General features: G+C 50.4%; 1 protein-coding gene and 1 long non-coding RNA gene across 3 annotated transcripts in view; both read left to right on the forward strand.

Annotated features, from left to right (window-relative positions):
- Positions 1 to 2,290: 2,290 nt before the first annotated feature.
- Positions 2,291 to 6,384, forward strand: LOC138726946 (uncharacterized). The gene is made up of 3 exons (XR_011338501.1): positions 2,291 to 2,494; positions 6,082 to 6,178; positions 6,324 to 6,384. It is a non-coding gene; the product is annotated as an uncharacterized lncRNA (long non-coding RNA).
- Positions 6,385 to 10,034: 3,650 nt separating this feature from the next.
- Positions 10,035 to 27,704, forward strand: part of LARP1 (La ribonucleoprotein 1, translational regulator) — a 46,607-nt gene continuing 28,937 nt past the window's right edge. For both annotated transcript variants that reach the window (XM_069869191.1, XM_069869192.1), the window contains exons 1-2: positions 10,035 to 10,419; positions 26,124 to 26,150. In XM_069869191.1, coding sequence (XP_069725292.1) covers positions 10,080 to 10,419; positions 26,124 to 26,150 — 367 coding nt within the window. In that variant the 5' untranslated portion in view covers positions 10,035 to 10,079. The remainder of the gene's footprint in view (positions 10,420 to 26,123; positions 26,151 to 27,704) is intronic.

Genomic DNA, 27,704 nt, shown 5'->3' on the forward strand with positions numbered 1-27,704 from the left:
CCTTGCTGTGGAACAGCTCCTGTGAGGAGGGTGGGAATGGGGATGGGGTCAAGCTGTCCCTGGATGTGTAGTGGGGGCTGCAAAGCTGAGGTGAGGCTCTGCTTCGATGGTCTATGATTATAGGAAGCAAGCCTGGTCACTGGGGCACTGCTGCAAGCAAGCAACAAGTCTTCAAGTCTTCAAGTGCGTCTGAGCAAGAGGGGAGGTGGTTGCAAGCAGCCAGGGATGGTGGTGGTACAGCATCTGCAGCTCCTGGTGCTGAGCTGCCCCCAGATTTCTCTCCTCTACTCCCTGGAGTCTCTTCTCCCTGGAAGCAGGGATGAAGAGATTTGTCCTATGGGGTCTGAGGGCAAGGAAGGGGGCACCAACACCAGCTTCTGGAGGACCAGCTGTGCAGGGAAGCACAGCACAGCTGCACCGACTTGGACTGCACCAGCACCAACTGTGCTGGGAAATTCTCCCTGTCAGAGGCAGCCCCCTCTTTCCTTTGCCAGCCCTGCCTCCTGGGTGCTGCATTATCTCCAGTGCTGGTGTCCTGGGTGCCTGTGTCACCCCACCCAGCCTGGCTTGCCAGAGATGCAGTTAAGAGCCGGAGCTGTTGTCTCCTGATTACAGACGTGGATGCTGGAGCTTTTATCATGGGCAAAGCCCTGCTGGCTCATTCGGTCCCTTTGGCCACTCCCAAGAGCCCTGTGCTTGAGGCCCAGGTGTGCTATCTCCCCTCTTCACATGAACCACACAACTCGCCTCTCTGAAAAGCAACACCAAGCAGGACAGGGTCCCTGGCCTCTGCTGAAGGGAAAACGCCATTTGCCACTGCCCGAGGATCTAGTTCTTCCAGGAAAGGATGGATCCTGATTGCTCTTGTGCTGGTGTTATGACCTCCTAACCACCAGCAGCTGCTCCTTGGCCATGTCCAGCTCAGGAGCTGGTTCCAAGCCCTGTCCTGTCTCTGGGAGTGGGATGAAGGGGCAAGGTTGCTCTCCAGCAGCCAGCAGACCTTCAAAACGGGCTGAAAAAGATTATGCAGTGTTTTAGGAAACCTTTGAATGTGAGCATTCAACCTTACTGCAATTCCCCTAGGGGGTTTCCTGGTGTTTGGGCTATCACACAACCAAATACGTCACTAGTGGAGTTGTAAAGAGAACAGCTTCACTGGTCAAAGCATCCAAAACAGCAGCACTTGGGGAAGCTCCACGGGAGCATCTTCCACTGCTCTGTGAAAGGACAGTGCTATCCCAAATAGTTCCCAAAGAGTTGATGGGGTCCCTGCATCCGTCTCCCCATCCCCTGCTTGGAAAGCAGACAACATGGAACTGTTTTGTCCCTCAGAGAGCATTGGAGACGGGAAGACCGTCTGAAAAGCCCTGGAAGGAGGTATCTGCATTTGAAGATGAAGCGGATGATGTACCCAGGTGCCCTGCAGTTATAGTGACAACTAGCAGCTCAACGCTCCAGCCTCCGCCAATACTATCAGCAATCCTAACGTGCTCTCACCACGTGCAGAAAGGCAGGAGGTGCCTTAATGAAGCTCACTAAAGTAAATTATTAAATTAACAACTAAGGCAGTACAGCTTCAGAAACAACCAGTGCTGGCGCAAGAATTGCAGTGCCACGTGAGCAGGAGGGTTTGTGCCTGCCAGAGGGAGCGTGCCAGGAAAAACTGCCTTGGGAGCTGCTGGGAAGAGGAATTGGGGAGCTGGTGATCTGGCAAGTACAAGAGGGGATGGATGTATGCAGAAGGACTGATGCTGCCCTGGGTTTTCCTCTATAATGGCCCTGTCCCAGCAGGCAGGAGTGAAAGTCAAAACAGCCTCTAATGTGGCTTTTGTCCTTCTCTCATGTTGTACTGAGGAGGTTTCATGCCCCACCAGCGTTAACCATGCCCAGCTGCTCTATGGGCTCCAGCTGTCATCTCACTCCAGGCTCTGAGCCACCATCATGTGCTCCTCCCAACTCAGATAAACTGCAGGGATGTTTTGGTTTGGCACAAGCTTTGGTTTTGCCTCTTTAGGAGAGGAATTACAAAATAATAAGATAAGGCTGTAGACTGGAAGTAACCTCAGAAAAACCTGTTTCAAATGTAAAAAGGTCTCTCTTGCCTGGCAGACTCGTGGGGTGATGTTGATTTAGGACATAAATCGCTGTCAAGGGTTTCTGGAGAGCTGGAAAGCCCTCGGTGATGCCTTGAGGTGGTCCTGTGCTGACCTTGTGCTGTTTCTACTGAAACAGAGAGAAGATTTTGCTGTGGGAGCAGGAGCTTAGCAGCAACTTGCAGGGGTGGAAAGGGGCAATATGTGTTTTTCCTTACGCTTTTAATTTTCTGAGGATAGAGAAGACCTGAAAAGTGTCTCTTTCTGAAGAGGATGAGCTCCTGTCTGGCTTCTGCTGTTTCATCTCTGAAGTCCTGGCCGTGCTTTCTGTCTGATGAAAATGTGTCTAGGAGCAAACAGGTTAGCTAAGAAGCAGGAAAATCAGATGGACTGAAACACAGGTGAGAAATCCTGGCTCTGGCTGTATACAGCTTCATGTTGCATTCATTTTGCTCATGATTTAACTTCAAAGTCTAACAACCAACCTGGCATGCGGTCAGACTCCCTTACAGGTCAGCAGTGTCCGTTTCACCAGATGAGCGAAAGCTCTTGTATCATTGTGAAAACGGGCAGCCAAAATATACTAAAACCCACCTGCAAATTCTGCCTTTCTGGACTGAGGTTCCGTTCACCCAGTGGGGCTGGAGCTGGTCAGTAGCTGTCACTACTGGAAAAAACTCCATAAACTAGCATCATCAGGACTACTTCATTTGGTTAATATAATTGATATTGCTTGATATAATTGTAAAAATGAATCCATCAGTGCAGAACACAACCACTCCATTCCCAGCTTTGCAATTAAACTTCCCATCTCGCATTAATTTCAACTGACAGCATCAGAGGCAGAAAATTTGTCATTTCCCTGAGGTGGGTCTGTCTTTCCCTCGTTGCTTGCTTGGCTGTCAAGAACCTCAGAGCTAGCTGGGAAGCACAGGGGCAGAAGAGGCAAGGGCAAGAATAGAGTCATAAAACAGGGCCTCTTGCAGCTTGGATTCTTGTGCCAGTGGCTCTCCATGGGCAGTGGTTTTGGGATCCTCCTGGATGCTTTACAGGAGTGTATCCATGAGCCTTCGATAGTCTTGCTTGCCCCCTGGGGCTGGCAAAGCAGACATGCTATATTCTGGGGTTAATTAGAGATACTCTGACCGATGCCTTTGCAGCTACTGATCTTGATGAGCCTTTCCTACAGCAAGGGCTTTGGATGACTCTTTTAAACCACCAATGGAGCGATTCCTTTCTATTTCTCCCATCTCCAGAATAAGATGAGGTTCTCCAGCCCTCCCGAGGGACATTACAGAGCCAGGGAGCTCCCTACAACCTTCCAGACACTACAGCATTATCTGACATCCCCAGTCCAGGTCACTGCAGGGAGAGGAGCCAGGGGATTGGGGATGTTCCACTTGCCATTCTGCAGTCCCAATCCCCATCACTCCTCTGGCTGCTCAGCTGTCACAGACGCTGCACATCCAGCCCTCCACAACCCATTCCCATCCCCAGCGACCTCCCTGTGGACAAAGCTCAAACATGAGCCCTTTTAGCTGCCATGTTTGTATACACAGGTCTGTTGCTGACACAGATCTCTTAATCCCCCTGCCTGTGTCCCACAGACCGTGCTTGTACAATGGTGGCCATGGCTGGGTGCTGGCACTGCACTTTAGTGAAGCCCTTTTTACCTCCGACTCACTGATCAGCTGCTGACTGGGTGTTATTGAGAGGCTGCAGCAGGCTCAGTGGCAGTGCCAGTGTTCTGGCTAAGGGGACTGTCCCCAGCTTGATTTGGTGGCATCAAGACAGGCTGGCAGGGGGTAGAATAGTGTGTGCTGCTCTACGCTTTGACATTGCTTTGCTTCCAGTTTATCAGCTCTCCCACTTCATAGGCCATCAGCTCAGAGGTGGAGGTGGCTCAGCTCCTGATTCAGCACGCTGATGTTTCCTTTGCACTAGCAAAATATTTGGGAAAGCAAACACAAAGCTGGCGAGGCTGGGTGGGAGTTACAGCCAGAGAGCTGGCTCACTGCAGGGCGCAAGCGAAGAGGAGGGGATGCTCAAAGCAGGTCCCCTTCCTGCACCTTAGGCGCTGGGTGCAGTGGGAGAGCCGTGCTGGCTGCTGGGGGACTATTTGTGAAGGATGGAGACAGTGTGGGCAGGAAAGCCACAAAAACCAGCTCGGCGCAGAAACCTTCCTGCAAAAGGAGCAGGGACAGGAACAGAAAAGCTGGTAGTGGGAGATCCTCATCCTCACTGGGAGCACATCCCGGTGTAACACATGCCCACAGTTAAGGAGAGGTCATTTAGTCGTACCCAGGGATCAGGCAGAGCCAGGGGCTGCCCCCCTTCTGACCCCTTTGTTCACAAGCACGAAGCAGCTCTTTGTCACAAACATGTTGTCCACTCCCAGGGTTCTTTGTCACAGGTGGGGTGATGGCTGATGCTCAGAGCAGGCAGCCAGGCTGGGCTGGGGAGGGACTGTGTGTGTGCAGCCCCTCCGCTGTGGGTGTCAGGAGGAGACCTAAATGCCCAGGCGGTTCGTCCCTACCATTCAGGATTGGCTCCTGAAGGGGTTTCCTGCCTGGTTCCTCCTCCCCTGGTAGCCCTGTGATGCCCATTGGAGCCTGGACTGCTGGATGCTTGTGCCTGACGCCAGAGTCAATGTGGCTGCAAAAGTGAGAAGAAAAGCATCATGGTAGGATGCCCCGTGCCCTCAAAAGTCAAGGAGGAGATCAGCACCCATCGGATCCACACACACCGGTGCAGTGCATGTATCCTAGCATGCTGTCTGCCAGAGAGACACTCATTTTAGGATGCAATTGTGCTGTGGCTCAGGGTAAGATTTGAATGGCAAAGCCCAGGGCTTTGCTTTGACTGCAGAGGGGTAAAACAATATTTAAATAACTGCCAGCCACTGAAAGGAGCAGGAGTCCCATGGGAAAAGAGAGAATTTGCGGCCATGCGTGGCTGATGGTTTTATCATGAACGTACAACCTGCAAAGGGAGTGAACGAAGCTGCTGGGAGCTGCCTCTGATTTAGTATTTCATAACTTTGGTGGCTGACTCCAAGCCTTTTGGCTGTTAATTATCCTTAGGTGCTTAGAGGAAAATATCCTAGCAATTCCACCTGTAAATCTTACTGATTCTCACCTGGAGGCTCCGGGAGCTTTTAGGGCACCTGCATAAGCTGCCATCACTTGAATTAATAGAGCTGTGTAGAGCAGCTGCTGGCTGGTGCCTCCCTGCACATTAGGCACGAGGCAGAAAGATGTCAGTCAGCTCTGGCACAAGGTGCTGATGGCAGAGAAACACGGACTCCTGGGACTCCCAGCACACTGCCAGCGTGCTTCGTTTCTTTGTGGGAATGGCACATCCCTGGTTGGGCTGAGCCACAGGCCTCCAGGGCTGCAGTGGGCAGTTGGGATCTGGGAGGGATGAAGGGTGTCTCATCTAAAGCATAAAGAGCTTAAGGCATTTTGAAGAAGGATGCTACAGCATTTAGATCTCTTTGTAAAAGTGTCTGAAATGTTTTTTCTGAAATTTCTGATGGCAGAGGTGTGGCATGAATGGTAAATATTCATCAAAGAAAATATCAGCTTCAGTGGTCAATTTATGCTGTGTTTTCATGAGCACCTGGAAACTGAAATGATCTAGGGGACACGTTAAGTGACCTTGGACTGGTATATCTACAGTGAAATATGCAAGGTGGGAAATTCTGGTCGAGAGGAGGTATTGCTTTCTACAGCCAATGTCATCAATAACTAAGAAATGGTGGGAGTCAGAATTTTTCTTGAGCAGATAAGGTCAGTTACTAGCTTTGGCAGAGTCCTACATGAAAAGTGGCTTTTGGAGGAAAAACTTGTGATGATAAAAGTAGTTGTGTATCATTAGATATTCCCCCTTCCAATCTATTTATTAAAAATTTGCAAAAACTGCACATCAAACTTAAGACTTTTAATTACAGGATATTTACTCTCATTTAAATTGAAATTTTCAATAGGAATATCCATGCAGCACCACTTCCTAATGGGTGGAAGCAGCGAGGGGCCAGAGGACCTGCGGAGCTGATGGGAGCTGGTGTCGACCCCATGCTTGGCGTGAGTGGCAGCACGGTGCCTACAGCTGGGCTGCAACATCAAACTGCCGAGCCCAAGACCCTGGGCTGTGGAGTCCTGCTAAGTGAAAGCACTTTTTAATGGGGATGTAATGGAACTCATTAGTGTCTGCTGTTTTATTACGTAGGTTGAAAATTACTTACTAGCACGAAGGCATTCCCTCTTCATGCTGATCACTCATATGCTTTGCTGGCATGGTCCAAGCGCATTTATCTTGGAGACAGTGAGTATTTTCCATTTTTCCAGATCACATGGCTGCAGACAGAAAAAGCCTATGGGACTATCCATGAGCACTTGGTGTATCCTTATCCTCTTACACCAGCAGGAGAAGCAAAAGGTTTGCTGCTCTGGCTGCATGTCATGCTTTTGTGCACAGCTCCTCTTCCCAGAGCAGGGGCATGAGCTCTGGCGTTAAAAACCCTGAGCAAGGAGAGGTTAAAAGCTGGGTTAAAGAAGGTTGGAAGTTAAAGGGTTGGAGGAGGTATCTCCAGCAGAAACCTGCAGGAATGAGTGCTTTCTCCTGGTTCTACAGCTCAGCCTTTTCCCTTGGGTCACAACATGGAGCTTGTGCGAATACAGACAAAATTAGGCGAGTGGAACCTGGGAAAGGGGCTGAGCTACCCCCCAAACAGGATGGTGGAGGTAAGGGGTATATTGGCCACCTTGGCTGTGCTGTGCTTCTCCTCTACTGCCATCCCTTGCTCCAGACCACTGAATTGAAGCTGTTCCCAGAAGGAGAGTCGGGACCCCAGGTGAGGTCAATGGCCCCATCCAAACATCCTTAAACCTCCAGGCTAGCTTTAAAACAGCCAGGCACTTGTGATAAATATGCAAGCCATGCATCAGCCAGGGAGAAATAAGTAAGTTATTGTACACGGAGCAAAGGAGGTGAGGAGCTCCTGCCCAAATCACTGCTCAGCGGAGGGGTTTCCCCGGAGACTGCTTCCTCCAGCCTGCCCAGGGCTGGCACAGGGAAGGGCAGCAGCACATGGAGCCACTTGGCATGGCCCAGGCAGGCACCAGGACAGAGCCAGGGTGAAGGAAGAGGCAGAGAAACAGCTTGGGGATGATTGGTAGGGTTTTTTATTGAATTTGGAGAAACAGAACTGAGTTTGCTACTGGTAAACTGCGCTGCAGAAATGTCGTTACTTCTTGGCTGCTTCTCAGCAAGTCCCTGGAGCTGAAGAGCAGAATATCCCAGTGCCGTATGTGCTGAGCAGAGGAGGGAAAGATGGGTCCGGCAGAGGTGTGGACACCAAAGAAAGAGTGGGCTGTGTAGAGCGTGCTAGAAGTGACCAGCGTTTTCACACTAGCTGGAGCTGGTGTGGTCTCAGCTTTCCTTCACTTGAAGGATGGGTGTGTGAGACCTGCCAAGGCTATTTGCCCTGTGAGTGATGGAGAAAGGTTGCATGAACACTTCCCTTTCTCCTCCCTCACCCATGCGTTTATTTTCTAACATTTAAAACTCTGCTGACATTTGGCCTGGCTGGCCACTAAGCGAGCATGGATGCTGAGAGTCACCCAGCTCTCTCCTGCCTGGCAGCTCTGGAGCCAGTTTGGCTCTCGGCCACTGTGGGCTCCTTCCCACTCACGCGGTAGGCAGAGCAGTGTCCTGAAGGAACGCTGCGCAGGAACGCTGGGGAATCTGGGGAATGGAACAGTAACCCCACTGGGCTGCACATGCCCTGGCTGCAGCCACCTTCCTCGACCAGCAATGGGCTGTGTTCCCCATCCAAGGACCTTCTACTAGAGAGGGTAAAGGTGCGAACCTGGCTGGCAGGGAAGGCAGCCCAAACCAACACGAGTTGTGGAGCCCCTGAGCTGTGCTTGCAAGGCGCACAATGACCCCCTAGCAAATATGGGACTGGGCTGTACGGAGTACAGGACATGGCTTGTGTTAATACAACTCAGGTATCAGAGCAGCCCCTCTGGGAATTCAGCCAGGTCAGCAGCCGGCTCTTTTGGAGTTATATATAAACTTCCTTTTGGCATTTTACTGTCCAAATTCTGAAATGTATGTGGCTTGTGGCACATGCTGGTGGTCCCTTAGGCTGCAGCACAGATGGGTGCTCTCTGAGTTAAGAGGCTGGGTACCGAGGGAGGCAGGGAGCTGAGGTGGTCTCAGTAAAGCATCGCCGACAGCCTGAGACTCCCTCTGTGAATCCTCCAGACCCCTGATGCTGTTACCCTTCTGAATGGAGTACCAAGGTCACGTTTGCCTCTCACCCTCTTCTTTCCTCCTAACAGCTTTGCTGTGAAATCAGCTTTTCATGCTTCTCCACGCACCATCATGTGGGATCTACGTCTTCAGTGCCTCATCAGGCCAGTGGGTCTCCTGCTGGGTGTGCACAGATGGCTCGCTGGGACTGCAGGACACTTCAGGCTTCCAGATGAACCTTTCTGGGAAGAAGTGAGGCAGCATGCTCACTCCTACAGAAAAAGCCAGGAAAGGCTTGTTATGAACAAAAAAGGCCCTGACTGAGGGCTGCTGTGAATTACACAGGTTGTGCTGAATGATATTGGCAGTACAAGGTGCCTTTCCACTGTGTGCGATTCGTGTGCCCTGACACACAGGGTTTGGACTCTGTCTTGCTGGTCGTAAGAATTAGGGGACAAATTCTGAGGATGATAGTGGATGAATGAGTTAGAATCCACCAGCTGGAGACCAAGCCAATATTTTAACCTCCTCAGCTGGGTCTTGCTGGGCTCAGGACACAGGAAGAGGTTTTCCCAGGGAAGGATGGTTTCCCTAGGACACCCACCACAACACATCCGTTATCCCAAGGCATGGGTACCCGGGAGCATCCCCTTCTCTGGGCTCTAGGTTGATGCGTGTAGCAACACCCACCACTGCAGCCACTGCTCCCTGGTTCTCATGAACGACTCCCGGGGTTCAGGGGCTCTAGGGGAGTGGGGAGGCCCGGACCCCCCAAACCAGCAGCCCCGTTCTCCCCTTAAGCTGGTGAAGGGGATGGAGAACAAGTCTTATGAGCACAAGTAGCTGAGGGAACTGGGGTTGATTTAGCCTTGAGAAGAGGAGGCTGAGGAGACCTTCCTGCTCTCTACAACTACCTGAAAGGAGGTTGTAGAGAGGAGGGTGCTGGCCTCTTCTCGCAAGTGACAGGACAAGAGGGAATGGCCTCAAGCTCTGCCAGGGGAGGTTCAGGCTGGATAACGGGAAAAAAATTTCACAGAAAGGGTCATCGGGCACCGGAACAGGCTGCCCAGGGAGGTGGTGAAGTCACCATCCCTGGAGGTGTTTAAAAGACAAGTAGACGAGGTACTCAAGGACATGGTTTAATGGCAGATAGAATCACAGAATTATAGAACCATAGAATAGTTTGGGTTGGAAAGGAACTTAAAGATCACTCAGTCCCAACCCCCCTGCCATGGGCAGGGACACCTCCCATTGGATCAGGCTGCCCAAGGCCCCATCCAACCTGGCCTTGGACACCTCCAGGGATGGGGCACAGGAACGGTTGGATGATCTAAGACGCCTTTCCCAACCTACCGATTCCACGATTCTACGATTAAAGCACCAACCCCCACGCCGCGCGGCCCCTTTAAGCGACCCGCCCCCTTTAAGCCCCGCCCCCTCCCTTTAGGCCCCGCCCCCTTCAGTTGACGCTCTTGCCCCGCCCCGCGCGTTGCATCAGGCACGTGCGCGCCGCCGGCCGCCCCGCGGGGGCGCGCGCCGCCCCGGCCCCGCCCCTCCCCTGGCCGGCGCGGCGCGCGCCCCCGCGGCAGTCGCGTGGTCCCCGCGCGGCTCCATATTGCGGCGGCGGCGGCGGCGGCCGGAGCCGGGGGGGGTGGGGGGGGCACGCGCGCGCGGCGGCGGTAACGGGAGTTTCCTCCGCGTAGCCGGGGCGGCGCGCGCGCGCGGATGGCGACGCAGGTGGAGGCGCTGCTGCCCGGCGCGCCGCTGCTGCCCGGCGAGGAGCGCGCCCTGGTGCTGAAGCCGCCGCAGGACGGCGGCCGGGAGAAGGGCGAGCCGCCCATGGGGCCCGACGGCGGCCCCGCCGCGCCGCGGCCGCCCAGCGCCAAGCAGCAGAAAGAGGAGAGCAACAACCAGGAGAAGGAGAGCCTGCTGCGGGCGGGCGGTGAGGGGGACGACGGCGGCGGCGAGGCGGGCGGCGCGGGGCGGCGCGAGTTCATCGAGGCCCCGCCGCCCAAGGTGAACCCCTGGACGAAGAACGCGGCCGTCAACGGGCAGTCGCCGCCAGGTGGGAGCTCGGGGGGCGGTGAAGGGTGTGTGTGTGTGGTGGGGGGGGGGGGGGGGGTGTTGGCCGCCGACCGCACCCCGGCGGCCGCGCCATGCGGCAACAGCGTGGGGACCGCGGCCTGCGGGGAGGGGCTCGGAGAGGTCGTTGTGAGGGGTGGGGGGGGGGAAGCGGCGGCGCCGCCGCCGTCCCCGGCCATGAGGCGAGCGGCGCGTGTGCGGGGGAGGGGAGCGCGGGCAGCGGCCATGAGGCGGCGGGGCTGGGGTTGGGGGGGGGCGCTCGGGCCCTGTCGCTGGGCACGCGGCCCCCCCCCCCCCCGCCCCGTTCCCAGCATTCCGCCGCGGCGCAGGCAACGTGGTCGCTTCCCCCCCGGGAAAGCGCGGCCGCTCCCCGGCGCCGGCCCCCCGGGAGGGGAGGAGGACGACGAGGAGGAGGGAAGAAGGCCCCTCTCGCGGCCTGGCGCTGCCCACGTGTGCGGCGGCGGCTCCCCCGGAGTAAGGCCGCGCCGCCTTTCTCTGCCGACTCATGGCGGCTCCGGCCCGGGAATTGAAGGGGGAGAGTCCTAAAACGGAGTGGGAGAGGGGAACCGGGGGGAGGCTGTCCACACCACCTCCGCAGCCCGTTGTGGTCACCGGCACAGGCCGTCTTTGCAGAACACGCTTTCCTCGAGGGTGGGGTAGGTGCTGCTCGCACCTGCCTGGAGCGGATCCCTACCGAGAGGAAAGCATGGAAGTTTTCATTCGGCGTCTTGTTTGGGAAAGACTCCTAATTTTTCGGTTAGCTCGGGAATCGCAGTGCCAGATATGACATCAGATTTCCAGTTACTGTATGTGCTAGCATTTTGCAAGAACTGTTACTGCTTAGCGTGGTGATTCACCAGAGGTATTGATCTTTACAACGTGGACGGCTCTGCAGTTTCCACGTGGAAAGTTGTCGTCTTAATGGGAAGTATAGAGGAGAAGCTCATAGTGCCAGTTAAAAGTCCGTGTTCAGGGTGTTCGGTGATTTCTCATTGTACACGGTGACATGAGCGTAACAAAATCCAGGACAGCGTTGCTGTCCGGGTTTGCCTCTTGCGGTATGACATGGAGATGGGCATATGGCTCCCTTGTGTGAAAGCTGCGCTCCATTGCTCTGCTTTCTTGGGTAGCAGTTCTTAAAAATACATCAAAAGATGCAAAACTGTAAGGTCACATGGTCCTGTGTGAGGCACCCATCTAAGACTTGTCCAGTTTCATTACCAGGCCTGTGAGAAAGGTGGGTGGCTCGTCAGAGTTGGCAGACACGGGGCAATGTGCCCAATACAAGAGGGAGGCTTTTGTGACTCCTGAGATGAGATTTTTGGAGGAGAGGGTGCATCAGTAGCATGTCCACCCTATGGTGGGGTTAGGGAGTGATGCTGCAACACTCAGAATTTTCTTAGGCCCAACACGATTGTCTTGGTGTTCCCAAAAGTATTTAAATAATAGAATTGTTTAGTGGTGTGTTTTGGGATGCTTGGCAGCTGCAACTGGTTCCTGCAGTGCCCCAGACGCTCCTGCTTGGCTCTCCTCTCTTGGGGCACTGTTTCTTTTGCTGCCAGCTCGTTAGCAGAAGAGAAAACGTGTAAAATAAACATGGCTGGTGAACTCCCACAAGAGAGGCGGGCTCGCAGCTGACCTTGCCTGGCAGCCCTTTGCCCAAATGCCTTCATGTAGAGTTTGCAGGCTTCTGTCATGTCTTTGCTGCTTTGGGTGGACAGTTCTTTTGGCAGGTGCTACAAAGCAGGTCTGAAGCCTGAGATCGTGTGAAAGATAGTGCAGGTGAGACTAGTTGTCAGTGACCTCCAGGAGGATCAGCTAGGGAAGAGGACTCCTTTGTACTGTTGAAGCAGATCAAGAGCTTTTAAACTCTGGAAAGACACTATTGGATCCTTTTGGGTTTTCAGCAGAGCTTAGAAAACTGTGGCTTGTGATGCAGCAGTGTTCCCAGAGCAGTGCTTGTGTTCTGGAGATAGGAAATGTTTCCAGCGCTGATCCTGCCAGAGGCAGTGAGGAGACTAGTAGCCTAGTAGTAGCCTAGCAAGGACAGCTTTGTAAAGATAAAGAGATCCTTCCATGACTTGTTTTACAGGCTTTGAAAGCCCTGATTCTTTTTTAGAATGATTATATTAATTATAGACCCGCAAAGCAGATTTAATGGACAAGACCTACTCCTTAGGTGCTCATCTGTTCTGTGATGGGCTGTGTGTTGGAACTGGCGCTTATAAAAGGTGTTGAGCTCTGTCCTGGAGAAAACAGAGGCACCTTCACGATCTTTGTAAGTTTCTGCAGTTTCTGGTTGAATATGGATAGGGAAGAGCTTAATGCAAATCCATCTCTGGTTGTTTTGAACTCTTTGACTCGCTGCAGGTGGGAGAGTTGAACACATTGGGGAACTGATGTAGGGACTGAAGACAGTGGCATTTTTGATGCATTAGGATTTATCTTCAGAAGTTGGTGCCTTGCCTCCCTGCTGCAGTATTTTTACACTTAAGTTTGGCAGTCAGGCCTGTAGCAGGGTGTTTGAGGAAATGTTCCTGCTTTTTCAGGAAGGAGGTATATTGAGGCAAACCCTTTACTTGCTGCTTAACCCCTCCTCCCAAAAGCACAGTGTTGCGGCAGTAAGTGGGGCAACCGTGCGATCAAGTTTTAGACAACAGTGATACTGCTGATGCTGTAAGCAGTGGCTGAGGCTGGAATGGCACACCAGAAAATTTTCCTGGTGTCTTGGCAAGATGTGTGTTATGTTTCTATTTGTGTACATTTCAGGGTCAGGGTACAAGAGAGCAAAGCGGATCCTTTGGTCTTGAGGTAACACATGGGTCTTGTCCAGTGTGGCCAGGCTTGTATTGACGCTGCTTACTGCTTGTGAGGGACACTGGCAGAGCTGGTAATGATGCCTCATTTTTTACTCTCTGCTGATCTAGTAACGAGGTCTGTGTCACTATCCCCTCCTTACTGCATGTTCTCTTCTTATCATTTAAATAAATGTGACCAGCAGCCTGACTGGCAAAGGCATGGTGGTAGTGTGTGTCTGCAGTAGCAAAGAAAACATTTTCTGGCAAAACAAGCTTTGCACTTTTGGCTATAAACCAATTTCGGAGTATTTTCTGAAATTCTTCTGTAGAGGAGTGTGGCTTGCAGTTAAGGCAGCTCAACCTTCTGGAACATGTTGTACTCCTCCGCTGTGCCCTGCACCAGGGCTGGTGCTCATGCAAGCATTGGTGCAGACAGGTGTTAACAGCACCCCGTTTTGAAAACCTGCTGGATTCAGTTCAAGAAATGTTGCATCAAGGCACTTGGTACTTCTTAATTTTTAAAGCCATTTACATTTTGGAAGTAAGAACACAGACATTCTAATGACTGCATTGCAATTGTCGAGCTTTGTCTGTAACTTTTACGCTGGTTTTTGCTCTGATTGCAAATGCTCAGACAGGAGAAAGCGGCGTGTTTCCTAGTGGAGATGCAGGAGGTGTTTTAATTTCTTCGGTAGAGTTTCTCGGTTGCCATTTGGCAAGCGTGCTGGGCGGGTAAGCAGTACTTTCCAGAAGGCACACCTTAGTTGCTCGCAGCAAGCACAGGAGGTTAGCTGCCTATTGTTCAGAGGGAGCTTGTGTTGCTTATGCCAGAGCGGAGGCTGGGCTGGCTACTGGCACTGAGGAGAAGACAGGGGAACATTTATGAGCTTCTCACCCCTTGCTGACTAACTCCCCATAGGGCTTTCCTTGAAACCAGCCTCCAGTACAGGAGATAAGGTGCATGGGAAGCTTATTTTACCTTTGGCATTTCTTTGCGTTTAGAGCAAACGCTTGTATCTACCTTCTTGGATATCCAACTCGATAGTGCTGCACACACCTATTTCCAAAGTGTTGAGCAATTCTCCCTGTCGTGGCATGTAATTGTAGAGCTCTTCTGGCTGTTTGTTGCAACAGGGATCATATCGCAGCAGGAGTCTTCCCTCTGCTCGTTTCCTCTCTGAAATACTGTTTTGTTCCGATCCCACAGCTCACATTTGAGTAACTCTTCCCGTCTTGTTGGGGAGGATGAGGGTAACTGGAACTCATTGCTCCAAAAATCTGCAGCTTAGTGTTTTCCCTACCCCTGTACCTTTGCCCTTCAGCTTTGTGCTGGACCTTTGCCCTGTTCTGCACTGTTTGTTTCAGGAAGGCTGGGGAATGCAACGCAGCTCCTGGGAGCTGACTCACAGGCCTTGGTTGCTGGGCTTCAGTGCTTGCTTATGCTGTGACCTCTGGTTCCAGATTGCCGGGTCTGAGGCATCGCTGGAGGATTCTCACCAACCACCTTCTTACTCTCACAACTCTCCTTTTAAGCAGTTTATTGCCTGTGGTGCCATGGGGTTTTCAACTGAGATTGCTTGTGGGATCACTGGATTGGGCAGCAGCAGGACAAATCAAATGCAAAAAGCAGGGCTGGGAATGGGGGCACTGGGACTGCAATGCTCTGCTCTCCCTTCCAAATTATGACACCTGATCCTTTTGCTGTGCTCGAATAGCACGATATTATCCTCAGGGGAATGCCAAATGCCAGCTTGGATAGAGTTAGGTTGCTCTTTGCATACTTGAAACTACTTTGTAATGAATCTCTGACACCACCTCAGTGGTAGTGCTTGTTTGGCTAAATAAGGAGCGCACATTTTAGCAGAAAGCTGTGCTGTCTAGGTCAGGTTGGATGTTTTAATCCTACGGCTCCAAACAGCAAGGGCTTTTAAAAAAAAAAATCATCTCAATGAAAATGGCAATACACTTGAGTGCTGCCAGAGGATTGTGTCCTCATGGTGGTGCACCTCTCAGAGGAGCTCTGCTCCTGTCTCAGTAACCAGGTTAACAGAGGTAGAGTGGCCTTGCTGTAGATCTGGCAGATAACGAATAGGAGAGCTGGGAAGGCTTTTTGCTCTGCTCTTACCCTAATTCCAGTTGGGAGTGGTGAGCTTTGTTCATTCCCAACCACGATGCGCATTTACGCTATGGTCTTTAAAATGTTATTTATCCTCTGGTCATTTTGGCATTGGAACCTTTGCTGACTTCCTGCTAAGGCTGCTGGCTTTGTCAAATCCCTGGCTTGCCGTGCACACAGGGAGCTCAGGGAAAGAGATGGTGAAACCTTGGTGATAGCTGCTGGGCTCTCTCTTGGCAATGCTGTCTAGGTGGAGCTTTGCGTGGGCAAGAAGTTGTCTGGTGGGTTGGGTGAAGCTCTGGATGTGTGCTCTCTGTGTGACCAGCTCTGCATTTGTCCCTTTATTCACTTGAGACCAGACTTCAATTCCAAACTCATTCTACACGTCCAGGTCATAGAATCATAGAATAACCAGGTTGGAAGAGACCGGATCATCGAGTCCAGCCATTCTCTGAATGGAGTTGAGAGGCTCTTCTTGCATTGAAATAACTGGATAACCTGAACATCTAGTAGCAAATGATACAGCTGTGTGAGCAGGTCAGAAGAGAGCTAAGAGAAAGGCTTTGAAGAAGTTAATGCAGTGCTGTGAGAACTTAAAGTGGCTATTTGTGTATTTAGGCAACAGTTATTGGTGACTAGAACAAATGGGAACTGGATTTGGCCTTTAATAAATCAACAACCAGACTTCTTTGTGCAGGGAGTATCGAGTCAGGGTCGATCTGGATTGCTTGGCTGAAAGAAGTGGGTGCATACATGAAGTTTTTGCGGGCATAGTGTATGAACTGACATGAGGTGTTTGGTGAAAATAGGTTTGCTGTTGGCAATTCTAATACTGCACAAGATACATGGAGTTGGTTTTTTTTATGGAAGGATTGTGGAAATGATGGTCAGGTGTCAACATGTTTCTAAAGAGAGGCTCATCCTGTAATTGCAGGTTCCCAGAAGATCCTCCTAGCTGAACTTCCCTCTGTCGGGGCATGTGCTTGTGTTGCAGTTTGGGGGACTCCTCCTGTGGGAAGGCCTAGGTGGGTTGGGTTGCCTTTTCTGAACAAATTGGCACGTGGTGTGCTGTAGCTCTGCTGGTTTCAGTATAGCACCCTGCTTCCAGAGCCATCCTTCTTTGCAAGTGATCTGGCTAAACTTTGGTGTAGCGCTCAGAATGGGTTTTGCCAGGACCGAGGGGTCTTCCCACAGCACTAAAGCTACATTTGTGGGGTGATACTCTGCAGTGACATGCAAGGAGAGAGGGAGGAAGGGCTGTCAACTGGCTGATTTAATACCTGCGTTATCAGTGGTTTACCTTCAATGTCCTTCTGGAGCAAAGCTGACTTAGGAGCAGCAGCTTGCCTCAGTACTTCCATGTGTTGCAGCACTGTACAGGAGCACGCAGCAGGCTTCGGTGCTCTGTGGTGGTTGTGATTTTGGTTTTGTTTTGGTTTTTTTGTTTGTTTTTTTTTTGTTTGTTTGTTTTGTTTGTTTTGAATCATTCTGTTCCTATACATGGTCACAAGTCAGAAGGATTGGTGGAGATTTCTGTTGCAGATAGCTTGGGGCTGACATTGTGTGGGAGATGGCCATGGTGGCCCTGGTTGGATTTGATGCTCTGGCACAGCAGGTCTGGTGGAAGCCTCCGTTTGCTTTAGTAGTGGCCAGCAGAGGTGTCTGTTGGTGAGGTCTGACAGTGCCACTCTATCTGGTTTTGTTGGCACCCTTTGTTCACTTGATCTAGAAAACAGTGCTTGAGTTCCCTTTGGAGCATGCATGACACGCACAAGGTGCTGGCTGGTGCAGCTTGCCCCAGCCTGCTCTTCTAGAGAAGCACATTCACTTCCTCCCAGGCACCCCTTGAAACGGGTCTGCAGCCTCCTGCTTTAGCCAGCAGAGCTGGCCCGTGACCTGGCTGCCTGCCCACAAGTGCTTCTCTGCACTCCTGACCTGCTGCCCACAATGACCCTGGACTCATGGGGTCCAGGAGAGGACATCCCTGCCCCACGAGGAGGGTGATGGAGGAGAAGCGCCTCTGGTGCTCTGCAGTGTTACTTGTTTGGTTGCTGGCATGTTCAGCAGAGATGCCTTGGTAATGGAGAGAGCGATAGCCAGGGCGGCAGTGGGAAGAAACAGGGGCTGGGATGGGGCTTGTGAACCTCACGTGTCTTTGACACACGAGCCAGAGTTAAACCGTGATTGGGAAGCTGGGTCAGGGGGGAGGAAATGTGCTGGATGTCCTTCCTGCCAGTACAGCCACAGGGCCTGTGTCAGCCTGGGAGGCCAGCACACATGTGGGAGCGCGGTGCTGCTCCACTTTTCCCTGTCCAGGTATGGGGGTGCAGCCCCACAGGCTGGTGGGGTGGTGGGAGGAAGCAGAGTCTGTCCCGAGCGCGCTGCTGAGCACGTTTTTCCAGCTGAGCGGCAGCATGTGCTGCACTCCTGCAGAGTGACTCTGCAGTCTGCAGGGCATGGCTGCGTGCTGGAAGGGATCTGCCGGCAAGAGGGAGGACGCAGGGGGGCTGCTTATCTCTTCTCTGTTCCTGGTAGTCATTTGACTTTTTTGAATCATCTGTTGGATGTGCATGTGGAGAGAACAGAGGGTTTTCAGGGCTGGGTAAGTTAGGTTTTAAGAAGTCTGGAATAATGTGAGAAGAGGTGAGTTTTTCCTGAATAAATATCTGGGGAAACAACTATGGAATTGGAAAAGCCACAAAAATGAGTAAAGGGCAGAGTTTTGTTCATGGGAAGTAAATGAAAAGGTTTGTGGGGAGATTGGTGTCTTACCTGCCAGATAACTTGAAGGTCCTGCCAGAAGGCGGGTACATGGCTAAGTACTTACCACTGTCTCCAAGCAGCTTATTTGTAATGTATATTCAGCCTTCACGCTAAATCACTCTGCTTATATTTATTTTCTTTATAACTGTGCTTTTGAAAGCTTCTGGTCAATGGTGCAAATGAGTGATTGCTTATTTACGAAATGTTAGTTACCAGAGATGATGAAGCTAGTGATAGAGTGAAATAGCAGGAACTTACAGTAATTAGCAGCACTCAAATGTTTGATAAGTCAACATTCCCTTCATTTCAAACTACAGGAAATTCAGGTCTTCAGGTTTTCCGAGGTCAGATCTTACAATTCCCGCAAGACGTTTAGGATGCTCACTACGGTAGTTTTATACCTTTACTGTAGCCCTTCCAAACAGTCACAGAGCTCTCCTAGACAGCTCAAGAGCAATGTCTGTGTATATCGGCTCTCTTGGCCTTGTCCAGCACAAGAAGGGATGTTGAAAGGAGTGACTGAAGCATCTTGCCCTACCTATGTACCTCCAGATGGGCTCATGTTGGGAAATCGGCTACAAGGCTGTGCAAGGGGGCAAGTAAAGGGAAAAACAGAATGGAGGATTAAGTTTAAAGAGTGACACCAGCATGCATGTTCCTGAGAAGTTGTGACTGGAGCAGTAGATACTGAAATGTGGAGAAGTGCACCCTAAAAATTTTGTTGGGAGGTTTTTACTCTGGCTAAAACAGAAGTGATAGCGTATTTGTGCATGAGGTCCCACCCAACAAGACAAAAAAGCAAATCACAGAGGTGTCTGTACCATGTGCTTAGATGACAAAGTGTGAGACTTCTCTGGCTCTAGTCATATTAAATTTCACCTCCCAACTCCCAGCTAAACTGTGAGAGCTCAGGGGAATACCTAATACGTTCTAACACATCTGAGTGCTTGGAAGTTCTTTGCCCCTGCAAAAGGTCTTGCACTGAGCTGAGCAAAATGGCAAACCGAAAGATACCAATCCCCCATCTCAGGTGGACTCTTCTAGCTCTCCTTTTTTAATCAGGGAATGACAGATGTGACATTTGCATGCTGTACAGGGAAGAATTTTCTGTGAGTGACCCATATTTTTAAAATGTAAATTTAAACCCGTAAGTACAAATGTGAAGATGATTTGGAAGAGACATGGCAGATTATAGGCAGACAGCCCTCTTAACTTCTGTTGGAGCTGAAATATGAGTCGGTCTAATTAACAGCAGAGAAGTGGGAGTGAGCGAGCAAGGATGGAGTTTGGAGGGTGATTAGAAAAACTGTGCATTTGGTTAAAACCAACCAAATAGCCTGAACTGGAGGCGGGGGACATCTCAGACTGTGGATCTGATGATTTCTAACTCAGTTAAGAGATCTAATTACGGTGTTTTTGCTGTGCTGCCTTGTGTATCCCATAGACCCTCTCCTTGGCCCACTGTCCGCAGTCCTTAGTTGGAAAGCACCTTGCAGTTTCCAGTTTCTGGGGTTTTCATTGGAATTTATTGTATCGCTGCCTGATGTTATGGGGCATACCCACGATTCTTGTGCTTTTGGATAACTTGGGGGATCCCCTTCCATGGAGAGGCTGGATTTCTGGCTACAGTAATGGATCCCCCTCTGTAGGGAGAAGGATCTGTCTTGCGCACTGTTTGTTGAACTCTCCCTGCACAAAGTTTTGCTGTGGTGTCTGAGACTGCCTGCCCTTGATGTATGTGCAGAAAAGCACATTGCAGAGCAGTGTGCAATAGCCCCATTAGACAGAAGCCCCCTCCTGTATTGGTTTCCATGGCCTGGGATCCAGTTGGGTGCTGGGCAGCAGCAAAATTGTTTGTGCATTTCAACCAGACTCTGAGACAAGTTTGTTTTTCTTGATAATGACTGGAATCTTGCTACCTCCAATAGCTTAAGGCACAATTTGGGTAAGGTGACAAGTCATTGGGCCCAGACTTGTGTAGGGTCAGTCTTCTGGAAGGTTGGAGTCTTTCAGTGGTGTCATTTCAGGCTTACTGGCGATTAAGGGATGTGAGGCAGGGAGCTAGGTCACCAGCTGCTTCACGGGAGCAGTCATCAGGCACCTTTAAGGTGCCTTGTACTTTCTCTGCATCTTCTCTTCAGGTGTGTGAATAGCAGCTTTGCTACTTCTCTGTTTTCGAGGTGAGGGGAGAAGGGGTTAATGGGAGAGAACACCCACTGTTTGTTCTCTTCAGTGCAAGTACTGATAAGTGGATGGAAGAGAAAAAAAACAGCCATGACCTTACAGTTACTTCTTGTGTGCCTGTGCATATGTGAGCGTTGGATTCACGGGACTGTCTGTTTGGAGAGCTCTCATTTTTTCTGGTCAGGTTGACCAGATGCATTCCCCAGAACACTGCTGGCATCTCTGGTGCTCTGAGAATAGACCTGGACCCTCTTGCAAGCAGATTTCTGACTGGTGCTTTTGCTGGGCAGGCACAGTGCCAGTCCCAGTGGTCACCCTGTGTTCATCTGGAGTCGCAACTCTGCATGGTCAGCTCTTGCTCCCCTTCCATCCACAAGAGACTGAACACCAGCTTTAAGGTACTAATTTGGTTCAGTTTGTGGTGTGAAGTTAAATCTAGGGAGCTATCTTAGATAGATAATGTTCTGGTTTTGGAGTAGGTGATATTTTTCCAGGGGTGTTCCTCTTGCAGCTCAGTGATGCTTTTCAAGTATGTGAAGTTAGCAGGGACACCATAGCTGAGCTTCACCAAAACCACACTCGTTTATACACTGAAAACTTTATTTCAGGCATTTGTTTTCATGTGGTTTGTGGGAAATGGATGTTGGAGCTCATGTTGGCTGCAGCTTTTCAGCCAGCATAGGGGATGGGGGTGTCTGAGAAGGAACCAAAATTTTCCTGTAGATGGAGAGCAGAAAACCACTCACTGGGGTCCAGTGGTTTGGATTCCCTGCAGAAAAGTGGGTTTGAGAACTGATAAATGCTTCTGCAGCTTTTTGTCTTTTTCTTATACAGACATTGTTAGTGTCTTCGGACCTCACCAACATCAGGTTAGGGTTCATCCATCTGGCTTGGAAGCTTCAGCTTCTCTTTGAGGGTGTTAAGATACTTATTACAGTAGCTGAGTGTTGTTAAGAGGCATCTGAAGTATTTGTCTGGATCTGGCAGCTGGGAAGGGTTGGGAAGATCTGGGTGGTCGAGAGCAGAACCCTCCCTGAGCCTGCTTGGCAGGTAACAAAGGAGGGGAGCAGGAAGCAAGCAGGATTTTGGGAGGGATATAATTGGCCATGCTAATCTTTGGGTTTGAGGTTTCTTGCTTTGCTGCTTTTTCGTAGCAGACCTCACCCCTTTCTCCACTGAGCATTGTTTTGAAGAGGCCTTTAACTGTCCAGGAACCTATGCAGGCAGTGACTTGGTCTCTGGAGGGGGAAGCGGGGTGGGAGCCAGGTGACAGAGATTTGAGCTGAAAAGTTGCCTGGGGACAGAGAAGATATTCCAGCAGCGCTGGTCGCTTTGCAGCAGATGCTGGACTATGTAATTTGGACCTTTTCCCTGCCTGTGCTGTTTGCACTGGGAGCATTGCTGTCGCAGACGGAGGAGCAGAGCTGAATTGTCCCTGCTAGGCAGCAGGTCAGGTTAAGAGGAGAGATCCATAGTGATCCTGCTGTCCTCCAGCATTTCCCTTCCCATCTCTCTCCTGGGCAGCCAGAGCCATTGCGGCCAAGTTCTGGTCATGTCTCTGCTGCCGAGTCCCCATGTGACCTTGGAGGGGTCATTTTTTTGCTGAGATCGGAATCTTCTGTCTGCAAAACGTGGAGGATGATTTAGTTACAACTTCATGGGTCGAAAGCCAGAACAAATCAGGTGGTGTCTTCCTGTAGCTGTGACAGTGTGGATGAGCCCCGTGTCCCACAGGGAGCAGCCAAGGAGTGTGCTATCATGCGTGCTTCAGTGACCAGCAAGTGGCATAAAGTGCACCCAGGTTGTTTCTCCCCAGTTTGGAGAGCAGAGGGGTAATTGTGGGGCAGCGGGGTGCAGGGAACTGATCTCACTGGCACACTGCCTGTGGCCATGCTGCCCCTCTCGGCAGTTAGGATTGTGGGTTGCTGTAATAACAAGTCAGCGTTTCTCTTGCGCCAGGGCTAATGAGCTGCTCTCCAGATGCTGCCTCCTGGGCCCTGCATCCGTGGTGGAAGGAGGGTGCTGGTGGCAGGGGACTGGGTACAAGTAGTGAGTGATGGAGATCCCTTCCCCGCTGTAGCTTCTGAGCAGGGAGAAGGTAGGCTTCCTGTGAGGGTATTTGGATTCATCGCTGAAGCGTGGCTGGTGGAGGACCTGGTCGGCAGTGTGGCTCTGCTGTAAGCAGAGATGAGGGCTTATAAATGGGGTAGCCTTTCTGGACCTATCCCAGATACCTGAATAGCAGCAGTGGCCAGGTAGCCCCTAAGGGGGGGTGAAGGAGTGTGTGTGGATGCATTGGCTTTTCTCTTCATATGCTCCATTTTAGCATATGGTCTCCGGGATTTAAAAATACCATCAGGAAAATAAATGGGATTCTGTATCCACCCCCCAGCACCACCTAAAATAAGGACAACTGCCCTTAATTTGATTATGTCTCCTGGGCTTTTTGTGCAGCAGCTCTAGGTGTTGGTGTTCAGAGCAAGCACTTCTGTACTGTGTCTGCAGCCTTACATGACAGTCCTCAGAGGGGTGCTCCGTGCTCCTCCTTGACATCCTGCCGGCTGCAGCTCGCAGCCTTGACCTCCTCCTACTTGCTCCTTCCTCTGCCGTGCTTCGCTGATAATGGGGAGATTTGTAAAACATGTTTTCCCCTGAGATGTTGTAGGCTATGGATAACGTACAGAGCAAATGAAAATGGTAAAGTGCTTGGGGAAATACCTGGCTCACCAGAGTCTGGACTACAAGGAAGAGCTCACCACTGCCTGTGCTGATTGTAACCCCCTCTGTTTAGACACCAAGTCTTTCTGCTTTGAGGCTCATGCTGAAAAAACAAATGTCAGTATGCAAGAAGGGGAAGGAAATGTGAGACCACAGGAGCAAAATTTCATGGGTTTTTCATACTTGCATCTTGATATTGTTACTTTTTGCGCCTTCCCATTTGGCTGCCTTGGGGCTATTTAGTATGGGCTCAGCTGGGTGGCTGGATTTGGCTGGGAGGTGTGTGCAGGCACAGGCAGAGCTGCCCTACTCCTATGTTGGAGTACCTGCTGCTGAGCAGATGGCTGGTTGGATGGTGGAGAGCATCGTTCTTCAAAGCATCTGGCCTGTGTCAGGTTACCCAGCATCAAGGTGCTTTGGCAGGAGAGCAGTGTATTGTGGCAGGAGTTGGTGCGGCTTCAGCTTTTTTGTGTTGGGACTTTGCTTGGGCTTTAAAATTGCGGTATAATCTGTTGTGCCTGGGTCCTTCACATTTGATTTTAACCTTGGGAGTGCTGAGGAGGGAGCTGACCTGGACAGGCAGCCTCAGCCCAGCCTCAGCCCTGCAGTGCACTAGACTAGTTAGGGAACAGCCCTAGGGGTTTATCTTTGTCCTGCCAGCTACGTGCATTTCTGCCTCCTTCCCGACCATGGCTTTCTTGGGAAAAGAAAGTGCTGCCTGATTTAGACTTCTCTTGGGCACCTTAGGTACTGCCCTTAATTGGCAGGCTAATTTCTGACCTAGTCACTTGCGCTTGCAAGGGAAGAAGGTGTCCCAAAGGATAGTTGTGCCTGGCGGTCCCTGGCCAGCCCCACCTCTTCTATATCTTCTCAGCAACTCTATTTGTGAGAAGAGCAAGTCCTGCAGTCTGATTGCTCTGTGCTTGTTCTCTGCAGCAGGGAAAGCTGCCTGCACGCCCAGCACCCTGATTTGCTGTTCTTGAGAATTTGGAGTCAAATCTGCATTAATTGTAGGCGTGATGAGTTGGACAGTCTCAGTCTTTCCCAGACAGAAGGACTGAGGGTTGGAGGCAGGGGTCCTTCCTCAACAGGAGTTGCACTGGCAAACGTCTCTAGGTGATTGTGAGCACTATCTGCCCCTGACCATCATGCGTGGTCTGTGCTTTCTATTGATCCAAGCCACTGAGGAGTTTCCACTGCTTTCCTAGCAAATATGATGACAAGTCAGCTGTTGAGTTGTGGTTTTTAGAAAGGGGTAGTCTGGACCCCTTGCAGATGGCTGGTTGTGCAGGCTGCAGCGTGCATTTGACAAAGAGTTGGCTAAACAGCCTAGCAGGAACACAAACTGGAGAACTGCACCTGGCAGGGGTAGAGCAAAGGGCATGGTTGTCAAGACGCGTAGTTCTTGGTTTGCGCAAAGGAGTTCCTTTTCTCAGCCACTATTATTATTTATTTATTGAACTTTGGGTTTTTTTGGTAATAGCCATTACAGCTATCTGATCCAAAAAGCTGGGATACTTATTAACTGGTGCTTCTACCTTGTTTGTCTTTGAGAAAGCTATCTGGAAGTGGCAGCAATTGTCTCTTGTTTGAGACCTGTTAGAACAAGTACAGAGTGTTTCTGTTCAGTGTTGTAGAGCCTAACCACACCAGCAGTCACAGAAATACAAGATGTTTGGATGCGCCTGGGCGATGATGTGCTGGTGGAAGGCAGCAGTAGAACATGCTGTCTGCAAAGGATCCAGAGTGGTCCTTGGAATTTTATTTTTTTTTTGATATGTTGGGTTTTCCCTGAGATCCTACCTTCAGTGTAGCCACAGACCATAACTGTACATAATGTCAGCAGGGATTTTGGTTTTGTTGTTTTTTTTGGTTTTTTCCCTACTTGCTTCTGCTGCTCATGCGTGGGATGAATGCATCCCTGCCTGAGGATGTCTGGAGCACAGTGCACTGTCAAAGGTAGAGGTAGATGATTTCTTCAGTGGAGGTGTGTTTTTGCTGTTTGTGTATTGGCTGAGCCCAAGCTGGAGAGCATTGCCCTGTCCAAGGGGTAGTCCTTGCAGCAATTCTTGTGACTTTTCATCTGAATGTGTGTTTTGGGTAGCTGATAAGCAGGAGCCAGGGGACTGCCCCTGTCCTAGTAGGACCTTGGCTTGCGAGCAGCTTAGCTTCCCTTCCCCCTCTTCTAAGTCATTTGAATAAAACTTAGTGTTTTGCCCTCTTAAAAATGCTGTTTTCATAGCTTCTTGAGCAGCCTTTTTCAACAGGGTTTCTCCACATGTGCTGTCCTGTGTGCTCCTCAAACGAAATTTTTCATCTGATCCTTCCCAGATGCTTCAGTGAATGTCTTCCTCCCAGCAATAAACAGGGTCCATCAGGAGAAGGACCTGTAGGTCTAACTGGAAAGAGCTTGAGGGTAGTAAGGTTAAGTAGTCTGTTTTGGTATCTGAAGCAGTCTGGATGCCAGCAGCTCTGTGCAGTGGAGCTGGCAGAGCCAGCTGATATGGGAAGGGAAAAGCAAAGGTGTCCCCTGGGGTAACATGATGTGCCAAGGCCCTGGGCGCCTGTGCAGGTGATGGGTGCGTGCTTCGGGCTGCCTGTTAGCGGGAATAGATGCTGTGTTGGAGGCAGGCATGGTGGCTGCTGTTCCTTGTGGCTGTAAAAAACAAGAACCATCAGGAAAATGCTCATTTTCCTTTTGCTTTGGCTGCTGCCTGCGCTCCCCAGCTGGTCACCGTATTAAGACATTCTCTGTGCGGGTTCCTGTTTGATAATGCTGGCCAGGGGGCGTGCATGGGGATGCCATCAACCAGCTCATCCCGTGGAGTTTTTTATTCCTCACCACTGTGTTAGAAGCCAATATTGAAGGTTATTTGTGAAAGCAATACATTCGGGTAAACACAGACTCCTTCAAAATCTTTTTTGCAATAAGTGGTTGAATTGAGGTGGGTTCCTCACTGGGTTGATGTTTAACTTGGGATACTAAGAAAACACTTCCTCTGTTTAGCCTAAAGCAAACAAATCAAGAGAGGAGGGACCTTTTAAATATGATTCGCTCTCCAACTGCACCAGTACTGATATATTTTTTTCTTCTTTTGTCTTTTACAGATATATTTCCAACTGATGGCCAGTCTGGTATGTATTAATGAAAAATTAAGTTCTTTATGCCTCCCTTTCCTGTGCCTTTCCTGCACCTCTCTTTCTGCAGAGTGAGCTCTAACCAGACTTAGAAGACTGGTACAGGAATATGCAGTAGGCATTAATTTAAAACAAACAAAACTCCAAAATACCTAAAAACCCCAACCAAAAAAACTCAAAAAACAACACCCCTTCAATATTTGGCCCTTCCTGTGTGGCAGTGTTCTATTTTGTGCTTTCAGGTAGTAACTACAACTACTGGAAGGTTACTTTCCTCCCATACGTTGTAGCATGGTAAATTTTAGTGTCCAGGGTGAAGGAGTTTGTGAACATGGAGGACCAAGTCAGCACACAACTGAAAACACTGATGTGTCCAGATGCAAATGTAACTCAGAATTGCTGCTATTTGCCTGCATGGTAGTTGTATACAGCTTGATGTGTCCATGGCCCTGAAGATGTATCTTTGAATTTGCAATACTTTGAAAATATGCAGACTTCCTTGGCTTGTTTCATGTGTGTTGTTGCTGAGCATTGCTGTTAGTGACAACTGATAAACGTGCTGTGTTGCCATTGGTGCAATAAAAACTTCCTGGCCCTGCTAACACGGGCAGCCTTGCAAGAAGCAACCCTAGAGAAATGAATTGGCATTTTAGGGACCGAGGGAAGGCTACTCTGGACATAGGTCCCAAGTCAGGAAGGGGTTGTAATTTCAGTTTATGCCTTTCCCAAACTGTCGGGAGCTCTTCATCTGGGTGCAAAGACTGAAGGAAAGGTTTATAGTTTACCCAGTGATACCAAGACAGGTCAGTAAGATCCTGTTGTCGCGGAGCTGTAGTACCTTGTGAAGATGTCCTGTAGCAAAGGCCCTGGGAACAGGGGTCAGTGCTAGGCTTGGCCTTGTGTGACCTCAGACATGTCACCATGTCCACCTGTTTCCAACATCTTTGGCTTTGCATGGGATCACATTTCCCCAGTTCATGTGGTAGCATGAGGATAAACTAGTGCTGATTGCAGAGGCATTATGTGTTTGGGGTTTGGAAGTATGGAAATAAGTTTCATTGTCTTAAAGCTGATTTCAGGAAAAAGCTACTTGCTGGTTTGGAGGCAGTGTGATTTGACTTCATGAACTGAACAGGCAGCTGGAAATCGTGTGTATGCACTTCCATAGCTCTAGCCAGCTAACAAGGCTGTGAAATATAACAAGATCCACTGGAGCGTTGAAGAAGAAACCCAAGTAGTAACACAACCTGTTTGCAAGTGTCTCATAATTTTCTTGCTACCAGAACACACGTGAGAGTGAAATATTAAGACTGGTTTTGAGGAAGCAAAGGTATATTCCCATGTGTTGAGTTCATAAAGAGTCCTTTCTCCACCCTGCTGAAGATCTGCTTTCTGTGGGTGCTGGGTTTTGGCTGCTTGTGCTGCAGGCTCTGAGATGTCCTTTGTTGGCACAACTCCATCTTTTGCTCTCCAGCTGGTGGGGTTCCTTCACAGCTGCCTCCAGGGTGGGGCATGAGTGTGTGTCCACAGCAGATAGTGTTTCAGTAAGTG

Source organism: Phaenicophaeus curvirostris, chromosome 15 (assembly GCF_032191515.1).
Source record: "Phaenicophaeus curvirostris isolate KB17595 chromosome 15, BPBGC_Pcur_1.0, whole genome shotgun sequence".
NCBI classification, from domain to species: Eukaryota; Metazoa; Chordata; class Aves; order Cuculiformes; family Cuculidae; genus Phaenicophaeus; species Phaenicophaeus curvirostris.